The 12,602-nt window shown below is 26.1% G+C and overlaps 1 protein-coding gene across 2 annotated transcripts in view; it reads right to left on the reverse strand.

Annotated features, from left to right (window-relative positions):
* Positions 1-315: 315 nt before the first annotated feature.
* The window catches only part of LOC111633664 (Down syndrome cell adhesion molecule-like protein Dscam2), a 47,001-nt gene continuing 34,714 nt past the window's right edge, over positions 316-12,602 (reverse strand). The window contains exons 10-22 of one of the 2 annotated variants that reach the window (XM_023378271.1): positions 11,595-11,714; positions 11,326-11,499; positions 9,321-9,468; positions 9,066-9,214; positions 8,867-8,998; positions 8,627-8,797; positions 8,310-8,380; positions 7,986-8,223; positions 2,208-2,294; positions 1,934-2,119; positions 1,529-1,822; positions 1,137-1,310; positions 316-885 (exon numbers count right to left, since the gene is read on the reverse strand). In XM_023378271.1, the coding sequence (XP_023234039.1) occupies positions 638-885; positions 1,137-1,310; positions 1,529-1,822; positions 1,934-2,119; positions 2,208-2,294; positions 7,986-8,223; positions 8,310-8,380; positions 8,627-8,797; positions 8,867-8,998; positions 9,066-9,214; positions 9,321-9,468; positions 11,326-11,499; positions 11,595-11,714 (2,192 nt within the window). In that variant the 3' untranslated portion in view covers positions 316-637. Of the gene's footprint in view, positions 886-1,136; positions 1,311-1,528; positions 1,823-1,899; positions 2,120-2,207; positions 2,295-7,985; positions 8,224-8,309; positions 8,381-8,626; positions 8,798-8,866; positions 8,999-9,065; positions 9,215-9,320; positions 9,469-11,325; positions 11,500-11,594; positions 11,715-12,602 lie in introns of those variants that run through there. The other variant, XM_023378273.1, reaches the window with a different exon arrangement.

The raw sequence follows: 12,602 nt of genomic DNA on the forward strand, positions 1-12,602 counted from the left end.
TATATATATATATAAAAAAGGTGATTTATCCGTCCTGTGATTCATCTCTACTGTGACAGGATCTTAACATTTTTTAAAATAAAAAAAAATATTGGTTATAGTGATGTAAATGTAAAGGAAGAATATCGTTTGATATATATACCTGTAAATATATATAAAAAAAAATATTTATTGGTGGTCTAAAATTATTTCATTTATTTTTTTATTTAAAGTAGTAGTCACGAAGATTGTTTTACAATGCAGAAGAAAATATTAAGATTCAGATTTTGTAAAAAATAATTTTAAAAAAATAAAGAAAAAGATGAGATTTATGAAATAGACAATTGCTGCATTGCATGTTGATAGGAGAAAAATTAAGAAAAAAAGAAATTTAAAACAAATGTGTGAAAGATACTTTATTTACAATATACCAACGACATAACACTCACAGACTCGTAAAAGATGAAACGAATTCAAATTTCTGTACATAATACTTGTCCCAGGGACGAAAACATAAAAAAACATAACTAGTTTTTAGTCCAATTATGGAACAATATGGACGCACTTCGATAAATTCTTTTTTTTTAAATGATTTTTATTAATTTCTTTTTTTACATTTCGGCTGGAAGAATAAAAAAAGTTCATTTACTGTACACGTTTAGTGAGATTTACTCATTAGTTGTATAGGTACGTCATACGAGTGATCGTTGATGGTGCCAGTAGCACCATTACTTGGCATGTCGCTATCGCCATCTATTGAAAGTTGGTAGAGTCTCTCAGCAGCATATGGACAAGGAAGATAAAGTGGCTCCCGGCCTTGGGAATTGCGTGTATCAGACTTCCTTCTTTTTTCCCAAACATTCATTGCAAGTCCTTCAGATTTGCTAGCTTCTACGTTTCTTCGATCTATGGATGTTCGAAAATATTTGTTTTTTTTTTTAATCTTTAAAACTTCAAAACTTATTATTTATATAAAAAGTTTTATTTTAGAAAGTATATTATATGCATTTTATTGATTTATACCGGCATCGAAACTCCTTTTCTGTGTTAAATATTTTAAAAATTAGTCTTACATTAATTTTTTTTTGTTTTGAAATCTTGTAATTTGAATTAGATTTTAAGTACTAGTATTAAAGATATGTTTAAGTGATATTAACCTGCAATTACATCGTGTGGTTCTCTTCTTTGCCTCCTTCTCCTGTTAAGAATGGCGCATGCAGCTGCCAAAATCACTATAAGCACAGCACCGGAACACACGGTTGATGTGATAACTGCAACTTTTCTTTGTAAATCCGTAGTTGAAGCCTCAGGCACCGATTTTTTATTATGTTCTGTCAAAAAAAAAAAAAAACAAAGTACATTGAGTAAATCCCGTTTGATTGCTCTTCGACCGCATTTAACTCGAAGTCATTCTTTGGAATTTTTAGACTTGATTACAGCTTTATAGCGATAATCTTTAAATTAAAAAGAATTAAAGCAAACAAATTATATTTAATTCTGAAAAGTTAAAAAATGAAATAGTTTAATTATTAACTTAAGGACCCATTACCTGTATCTAACTTTTTTGTTTCAAATTCGTACTCTGTTTCTGTATAGCCAGCAGAATTTCGAGCACCGCATAATATATAATACTTTTCTCCCGAGGATAGACCAGTTATAGAGATTTTAGATTTAATGGATGATATATCATCCGAAATGGTTTTCCATTCTTTATCTATACTCGATCTGTATTTCAAGATGTAAGAAGAAATAGGACAACCGCCATTATCCCAAGTGGACAAAATTGCCGTGACAGAAGTGGAGTTGATTATAAGAAAAGCTTTATTACTCGGCGCTTTGGGTACTGAAAAATAATGTAAGATGATATTAGGCATTGTTCGAATGTAAACTTTGATCAATTTATATCAATTTTGTTCATACGTCAAATGTTATTGAACGAGATAAATCCCCTTACGAGATCCTTTTGTCCTAGTAGTAATGATTTCACTCGGTTTTCCTTTTTTAGTTTTGTTCTGTGCAACGATATATAATTGATGTACAGAACCACAACGAAGATTAGTGAACGTATAGCTTGTTCGACCAACAGGGACTGATGTCTCTGTCCAACTACCATCTCCTTGACGAAGATAAAGTACGTAACCTAGATATTTTTGTAATAGAAAAAATAAAATTAACTATTAAAAACACCACAAAACTTTAAAATCATTACTAAAATCAACAAAAAATACCATCATTAGTTGATTTCGAATCCCAAGCGACTTGTATTGTTGTCAGAGTAGTTAAAACAATCTTCAATGATACAGGATGAGAATATTCTAAAAAAATTAATTAATTTTAATTATTAATATATATACTGTTAAATAATTCGACTATAAATTATACATTATCTAAATTGGAAAAGTTAGTTAATAGTTAGTAATGATCCTGAATAACATCTATGCATCGACTTTTTAAAATGTTCGAGTTAATGTTGCGAATCTAGATAGCATAATATGGAGGAATATACTCTTTTATTAATTTTCTCTTGTTCTTGACTCATTAACTTCACTTAAGTTAGTTTCAATTGCAGATATTAAAGTTTTGAAGGATAAGAAGTAATCTTTTTATCCTTTTTCACTCAAAAATTTCATCAAATAAAATCTCATTATCAACTAATAGATGGATATTTGAACATTTGACTATAATTCAACTCTTCAATTTAAAAATACTTTTTATTTAAACGAAAAAAATATCGAAAATATAATAAAATTTAAAATTTTCGTTATATTTCGAACAATTCTATTTAAATTATTATTTATTTTTTAAAAGAAATCAATAATGATTAATTAATATAAATTCTATTCATTTATATATCATTTATTTTCATTATTATCAAAAAAATGATAGTAATAAAAATCAAGATCTAACAATTTTCCTAAAGCTCGATGACAGAAATGATTATGTTGATTAATGTAGCAACCCAACAAATGGACGAATCTGTGATAATAAATGTAATTTTACGTTGATTAATCGTAAAATATCCCATTTAATCGGAATCGAACCAGAATGTTGCTTTAAGGTCTTCAATCTTAGTAAAGTCACAAATCAATTCATAGTATTGAGAGTTTAGCATTGATTTAATATGCAGAATCAAACTCTGAATAAGCCTACATCTACATTAAGCAACACTCAACTTTTAATCGATAAAAATCAATAAAACGTTAAATCAAAATTAAATCCTACTTATCTATTTTTAAACTATAAATATTATTAAGCATTTTAAATATCTCGCTTTTTATATAAAATTCATTTAAAGGCTATAAGCTACACACACACACAGACACATACACACACGTACACACACCAAAAAAAATATCAATCTTTTCTAATATACTCGTTATCTTTAGAAGTGCTACAGTCATTCTTCGAGCTCATTCAATATCTGGGTGTAGATTTCTTCGTGTCTCTATAGTATTTCTAACTTCTCTTGGGATCACAATTCGAAGAAACGAAAATAACTTTTTTTTTTATGTTACATAAAATCTTTGTTTAAATCCTTTAGATTTTCGTTTTAAATTAAAGAAAATCTTATTAAATTCCTTTGTACAGATATATTTATTTATACAACAAAAGTAGTAAAGTCTTATAAAGACAAAAGATGGCCAATATAATTAACAAACGTAGGCATTAAAGGCAACGTAAAACAACAAAAACACACAAGTGATAAAATAGAAAAATATTAAAATACTAAAGTAAAAAAAATAAAAACTTTTATTACAGATGCTAAAATAATAGAAACCGTATGATATATATATAATATATATAAAACATATAGGGCCTATACATATTTCTAATACATATAATATAGCCTATATATATAAAACAAAGTTTTTATTATTTTTAATTAAAAAACAAAATTATGCTTGAAAGTCTAAATATTAAATTAATTTTTTAAATATAAAAATTACCAAATATAAAGAAACTTTTTTTAAATAAATGGCTAAATTATATTTCAAATAATCTGTTATTAAAAACAAACAATTTTTAATTATTTCTTTATTATTATTATTTTTTAAGATAATTTCGAATTATGTCCAATGAAAATGAATAACACAATTTCTTCGTGATTAATTGTCATCATTTAAAAAAAATAATAATAATTTTCAAGTCTTCAAATAAATAAAAACTATTTAATTTCTTAAAATAATAAATTTATCTTAATAATTTATAATTAAGTTAATTGTTAGCAAATTATTTCTTTTTTGAATTTATTGGGTAACTATTTATAATTTTTTGTNAAAAAGTTAAATAAATATTGTTTACTTTTAAATAAATGAATTTTGATTTATAATTAATATTCTTTTATAATTATTTTAACAAAAGAAAAATTCGATTACACAGTTTTATTATTAGTTTCGTCAACGTTACTTAATTATCATCACTTCATAATAATAATAATGAAAAATTAATTAATATTTACAATGTAGCACATTACTTAATGATATTCCTTTAAAAGAATTTAATTTATTATTCATTTTGAAAGTTAAGAAAAATAAAATAAACTTTAAATGACAATTTGAAACTAGCAAATAATAGGAAAGTTTGAAGAGCATTATTTAATTATAAGCTCTTTTTTTTCTTAGATTTTTAAATAAATGTTTACGTAATAAAATATAAATAATAAAACAACTAAAATTTTAATTACTCTATAAATATATTATTATATTTATTCGAATTTTATTTAAAATGTAAATACGTTTTAAATATTTTATGATATTTTGTATTTTAGATCAATACTCTTTGATTGAAATAATATAATTAAATTTACAGTAATTTAATAAAATTGAACTTACAATCGAAAACATTTTTAATTAAATTTTAAATTTAATATTTCTTTTAATCCTTACATATAAATTTTGGAATGTTTCTTAAAGATAGTTCTAAATTACAACTTCAGCTATCATTTTCTATCAATATATCTTCAAATATACTGTAGTTTTTTTTTATATACTGATAGAGAAAGTGATTCTTCGATCTTAACAATATCAAAGAATATTGATTTTGGCAAAGAAATCACGAGTCAGAATAGAGGAAATGACATTCATATTGACATGTTGACATTATCAACCTGTTGTTATCATCCAGATAAAATTTGATTTTGGTTAGGAACAAATCGAAAATGATCAAAGATTTTTTTTATTTTATGGATAAAGAATTTTAAAGATTGTAAACAAATGTTTTAAATTTATAAAAAATAATAAATAATCTTCAAATGCTTATTTACTTCAAAAAATATATATTTTTTTAATCAGCTTTGTTTCAGATAAAAAAATAAATAAAAGAAAGGAAAGTAAATAAAATAATAAAATTTAATTGTGTTAGTTTTAGCAAATATCAAAGATTTTTATAAAATAAAATTGCTTAAAAATTACAGATTTGTAACTTGTTCAATACAAAACTTTACTTTTTTGATAAACAGTTTCCCATTTATGGGCCTATCAGACTTTGGAAACTGCTACTATACAGAGTATATTATTTTTCAAACAACCAGAACCTTTTCAATTCCATATTTCAGCTAGACTGGTTAACTTGTCCTGCATTTTTTCTTTTCTAAAATGTACCCTACTGCTATATACTTTTATATCTGAAGTTATCCATTATAGAATTTTCAATATTTCTACTAGGAATATTCTGAAAAGAATAAAATGTTTCAGAAGAACACAAAAGTAAACTTTCTATAAAAATATATCATATCAAATTATTAATATATATCAAATATATTGTTTACTGTACGTGAATTTTCATAATACGGGTATAATAAACTTTAGAGTAAGAGAATGCAGAAAATGTTAATTATTTGAAGAAAAATAAAGGAAAAATATTTACATTAATGAAAGCTCTTAAGAATAAGTATACATTTACATTTTATTTAATACATATAAACGGTATATAAGCTTTTATATCAGGGGTTTCCATTCTTCAGAGAGGGGTCAAGCAATTGATTTGGAGGGCTGATAAATTATTAAGAATCTTTAGGATTGACGAATAACTTTTTATTTTAAAAAATATGTATGTGATGTATGTATTTTCTAAGTGTCATTCACTGCGTAACACTATTTCAACGTTAGCTGTATGGTGCCGCCTCTATCTGCCACTCATAAGTTTTTTATTATTAACATATTGAATTTGCCTACTTTTTACACTTTTTGATTTTTGAAATTTTTCAATGTCATTTTCTGTGATGTTAGGCAAACATTAACCGTATTTTGGCGTTATTATTAGCCTACCTGTGAGAAAGTAGAAATTGGAAAAGCTAATTATTTTCAACCATAATTTCCATTTGCCAACGTTATTTCAACTTGGATTTAATCAAGGTTGGTGGCACTTTTTTTTTTCCTTGCTTACTTAATATAGATCTATATTTTTCAATTTATTTAGTTTTTACTTTTATTTAAAAGCCTAAATAGGCATACGCCTTTCATTAAAAGTGGACGACGGTAATTTACGTAGTTAAATTATAACGAAGAATACAAAAGTCTTCACAATTCGCCATTTCAGTCACCATTGACAACCAAAAAATAATATTAATACAAATCCTCACCCACAGAGTCGGTCTTTTATTTGAGGCTACGTCTATGTAGAAAAATATAAAATAAAATAAGGTGTATGTCTTATTTTAATTTATATTTTTCACCACATTGTGGGTCTAGTCGAATCCTCGATGGGCAATCACAACCAGACTCAGCAAATGAGAAATATTTAACAGAGCTTTGGATTACCTTACGCTTGCTGAGGAATATATCTAAAACATCACAAATGTTTTCAACCTAATTTCTATAAGTTATTATCAGGAGTTATCGTATTCGAACTTTTTTAAATGGTACATTCGAATACAAATGATTTAAACGCATAAATTTAAAATAAAGAATACAAAATGTAAAATGAAATAAATAAATAAAATAAAAACATAAAAATAGTAACCAAACTAAATAAAAAATAATAATACTAAAGCTAATCAATATAACACGATAAACAAATAAATAAACGATATGTACTGTATATAGAAGGGTGTATGCGAACTATGAATTTCTTTATTGCAAATTCATTTTTTATATTGAATTTCCACGAATATACAGCATAGTGTATATTTTATTAATTACATATATAACTGTGCTATATATTTATTACTCCTTAGTATTCGTGTGTACGTAGAGTGGGTTATGTGCGATGGCGTTAGGGAGCGTTACAAGGGATGGAATGATAGTTGGAAAGTATAATAATAACATGCAATTTATGTAAGATCCGTTATTCTTAAATCAATATAGAAAGTGATCGGTGAATAAAATCTAATTTTGAAAAGAAGTCGACAAGGAAAAAAACTGGAAACCTCTGGTTTATTAAAGGCTTATTGTTCAGTATATATAATTTAAAGGCTTAAAATATATTTTAGTATTTATTATCGGTATTTCCTATATGCATAGACTATATATAAATATATATACTGAAGATTTCAATGTTTAAAATTTTTCACAAGGTTCAATTGAAGCTGAATTATTTTAATCTTTGGTTACGAAAGAAAAATAATAATAATACTATTTAAATTTAGAAACTAATTCAACTTGAAGTAATAACATCAATTGTTGTTTACTCCACTTATGTTAAGCTCTCTAAATTGTTTGCAGAAAGTCAATAATTCTACTTTTGCTTTCTAATCCTATTTCTTTATAAATTGTTTCTTTAAACATTTCATTGTATCTGTTGACAGAATTAGAATTACATAACAATAAGTTTCATAGAAAAAGAAATCTGTTAAATTTTTAATCTAAAGAATATAATTTCTTTTTATAAAATGTAATTTATTACCTTAACAAGTCATATGAAAATTCTATTATTTCTGGTAAAAGAAGCTACACCCATCTTTTGTTAAAAATTGTTATACTTTGTATTGATTTTTAAATGTATAATTATGTAAAGTGTCGGTTTTATGGTATATAACATTAATAATATATAAAATATATAATAACAACCTTCTTTCATGGTTTCTGCTACGATTTTTTCTGACTCTGGTCCTGCACCTTTATCGTTAAACACTTGAACAACAATTTCATATTTAGTTGAACTTTGCAAGTTACTTAGAAGATATTGTTCTTTCTGTTTATTAGTAACTTGAAACGTTTTAAAAATGTATGAATCTTTGCTGTTAAGCTTCTTAAACCCGACATAATAACCGGTAAAATCTCGTCCATCCACTTCGGAGATCGGCGGCTGAAAATGAAAAAATTCACTTTAGGATGGTGTGGAGTTTGGGAAGCAACAATGTGGCTCCATCTAGCGGGAAAAGTTCGACTTACTTTCCAGGATACCCTTATCGTTCTGGAATCGATAGCGGTGGCTTTGACGTCTCTCGGAGGTAATCTAGGAACTAAAAGATTTTCTTAATAAAATTTTAATTAAAACGAAATTTTTATAAAGATCTTAGAAGTGTTCTTGTAGTATTTTGATCACTAACTGTGGAATAAATATATTATAGATGACTACAGACGTTATCAAAAGGTAACGTTTATGAAATAATACTCAAAAGTCATCAGAGCGAAAAGTAAACTAGTAACAAGTCTTCCAGAATTGATAAATTTAAATTTATAATTAAATACCGGGAACGTAATCTCACCTTCCGCATCTGTAGTAATTATAAGAGGATGGCTCGCTTCGCTTTGACCAAAACTATTTTCCGCAATGACGTAAACATTATAAGTAGCTAAAGGACTTAATCCACGTACAACTGTTTCCAGTTGCGATCCAGGAACTTCCGTAGCTAGAAATTTCCCTAAACCTTTATTATCTGCAAGTAAACTACAGAATGAATGAATATTATAAACACTATTGGATATTTGACGGAAATTCGCTTTACCTTTAACTAATTCCACCTCCACTAAGTACCTTATAATAGGACTATTACCATCGAATGGTCTTGGCCATCTTATAGTAATTGTTCTGCTCGTAACCCTTATTAAATCTACATGACCCGGGTTATCCGGTGGTTCTGTTTAAAATCAGAAAATTAGCATTAATTTAACTAAGTGCATAGTGATATAGGAACTAATGCTTACCTTGAACTGTTAAATCAACAGTAGTTCTATCATTTCCGTAAGGATTTGAAGATAGACACGTGAAAACGGAAGAATCTTCCCTTTCGACATTATGCAATGTCAAAACTGATGTTGAGCCGCCATCTTTCTCAAAATGCCTCTCATTGTATCTGCGCTTTGTAGAGACATATACAAGTTTTATTAATGAGTTACCATATAATTGTTTATTACAATACTTACTAATATTCGTTGTTACAAGTATGTGAAACGTTTTACCTTGTAATTGTATTGTTGTTTAGTTGTTTTCCATCTTTCAACCAAACTATAGTAAGTGGTTTATCGCCTTTTGCTGTACATTCCATGCTAACCGAATCGCCTTTCTTTACTTTCTTAGAATAGGATATGGTTATAAAATAGGCAGGAACTAAAAAAAAGTAGAAAAGAAAAGAATAAAATGGAATATAACAACAGAAATTTCTCGTATCATTTTGAAATTGTATTTGTTGCCACATGTTTATAATCAAAATTGCGACGTAAACTATAAATAACAAGTTACGTGATTTATTACTTGTCACAGAATGATAAATACTCCATCATATATGACAGCCAAGTATGAGTTATGCTGTCTAAATGATTTTTACTTCCTGTGTCGATGTTCTAGATTCAAACATTAGATTACACCATGTTAGAAAATGTAACTTTGCAATTGATGCAGTAAAAATGTATGAAAAGTGAATTTTGATGTATTGTCATGGACCATTCTATATCTTATATGATCATTTTATGTTCTATCCATCTTAAAATTGATCGAGTTTAATTATATTGCTTTTTGCTATAGTATAATCTTATTCATTTCTCACACTTTATCAATTTATTTAAATAAAAAGTCTATGATAATAATATTTTTTATTTATAAACAAAAATATATTTTAATAATAAAGTGCATATACGGACCTATATATATTCTAAATCATATTTACTCGATAAATTTTAAATGATAAATGACAAATCTTATATTTTACAGATTATATTCCTTAAATTTTATATATTTACGTTGCATTTAATTAGATAAATAACTTAACTCCTCACCTTAAACTACAAGAATTAGATTCCATCTGCTTCAGTAAGTTTTATACTAGAGTTGAATATAGTTATGCACTGTACTGGTACGTTATGATACTTAATACGAAAGTCTATTTAATTCTCATAACTAGATTATATTATATAGTTATGAGTTATATTAACTAGTTAATTACGCTATTTTAACTGTTATTGGCAATCTGATATCTAACTACATCTATCTATATTCAAGACCGATAACTTGTATGAGACTCGGTGTTCCTTAGCGGGACTCTTTTGGCATTTTTTAAACAAATGAAATAGTAGAATGTTTCTTTATTACTAAAAAGCATTCTTAAAGATTTTATTTTCTGTTAGTAAAGTAGCATAAATTTATAGGGATAGGCACCACTAGGAAAAAATCCCCAGCTCCTTCCTCTCGACGTCCCTATCTATCTGTATCATTGACAATATTTTTTTTTTTTTTTACTAATTTACGCGAAAGTATTTATATTTTTGAGGTATATAAATGTTTTATGAGTTTAGAAACTTTTATTAAACTTTACACATAAAATATGTTTTTACGTTAGTAATTTTTCATGAAAAAAGTCGAATTATATATTTTAATTCGTTATCGTATAAACATAATATAATTAGCATGTATTAAGATATTTAAAGATAATAGTTATCTTCTGGGATAAAGGATATCATTTATAGTAAATAATAGTTTAGTTGACAACAGAAAACCTTCGGCAGTAATTAACGTCAAGTGCAATGTGCATTGGATAAAATGAATGAGTGGCAAGCTGTCAAGTGGGTGTAATATTGCAGAAAACTGATAAATATGATCAAGTTATACCGCATAAGGAACCGAATATTAAAGAAACATAATGACATTAACCTAAATTATATTAATTAATAAAGTTAGATTGCATTGAAAATAAAGTATATAAAATAAACTTTTTTCCTATTTAAAAAAAAAATGATATATTCAAAATTCGATTTTTGTACAATTTATGTACAGAGATGGCGCCACTTTGTCGATTTTTCAAAAATCGATTTTTCCATTAACAATACTTAATCAAATAAATGTCAATATATAACAGAAACTTTGTATACGACCTTTTTTTGTCATTCAAACTTAACTTTAATGCCGTAATTATATAGTAGAGAAAATAATTTATCACGACAAAATGTTGTATCACGTGCAGTATACACCTACCATGAACGGTGAGTTTCATAACTTTGCTCAAACCGGCACCGATACCATTAAACGCTTGACACAAAAAGGATCCGGCATCGGAATCGATGGTATCTTGAAAATAAAGGGAACCGTTTTCTAGAACTTGCATTCGAGCATTGCTCATTATGGTTTGGAAACCTTCAGAAGGAGGACCTGAAGATATCGAACATGTATACACACGTATGTAATTAATTTATAGCCGCAGGATCAGAGGAGAAGTTTTTAAAAGTTTACCGGTAGAACAGCACCTGTTAGTTTCTTCCATCGAATGACAGGTCGAGGGTAACCATCCGCTTGACAGTCGAATCGAACCGAGTTTCCTTGAACCACAGATGCATCTTCGGGTTCAATTTTCCATCTTGGAGGTACTAAACAAATAATTATAATATTAATTACGCATCATTTTAATTTCACATCTTATTTTTAACACTTATTTACCGTTTTCTATCAATAACACTAGTTAAGTTAACGTGATTTTATTGCTTACTTGAATAAAGTAATGTTACTTAATATAAAATAACCTTATACAAAATAAAAAATAATGCTTCAGATTTTATAAAAATATTTACGTAAGTAAACAAGGTAAAAATCTGTATTTACTCAGAAGAAAAGAATAAAATACACGAACTATTCTCATATAGATTCAATGTATGTATGCTTATACAGTATTTGTTTATAAGGCCGGAAGATTCTAAAATAAAAAACAATGCTTTATGTGAAGGGCTATATATATAATTTTCATATAAAATTTGCTCTTAAATAAAAATTTATTATTTAAGGTAAAATATATTTATATTTAAAAAATAGAGCTTTTCTTTTATAGTAATATAGGCCCAAACGAAAAGTAAAGAGTAATTCGCATAAAATACAATCTTCACATGAAAAATCCATTTACTAAATATAATAATTTCAATAATTCTCATATATCAAAAAGGAATATTTTAAAGATAAAATAGCAATAATTGCATAAAATAAAGCAAAACCTATAATATAGTAGAAAAATATTGTGGAATTTTCTTACGGAATATATTTTAGAAAATATAAAATATTTTGTGAAAAAATAAAATATATTTTTCAAACAAAAAATAATATTTATTTAAAATATACATTTTTTTTCTTAAATTAAAAAAGCTGGAATTTAAAATATAGTATCGCATTTCTTACATAAAGTTAATTTAAAATCTTCGTATAAAAATATTGTTATATAAAACATTTATTTATATAAAGAAAACAATTTAAAAATATTAAAAAAAAAT

Source organism: Centruroides sculpturatus, unplaced genomic scaffold (assembly GCF_000671375.1).
Source record: "Centruroides sculpturatus isolate CEXI.00-Female unplaced genomic scaffold, Cexi_2.0 scaffold869, whole genome shotgun sequence".
NCBI lineage: Eukaryota > Metazoa > Arthropoda > Arachnida > Scorpiones > Buthidae > Centruroides > Centruroides sculpturatus.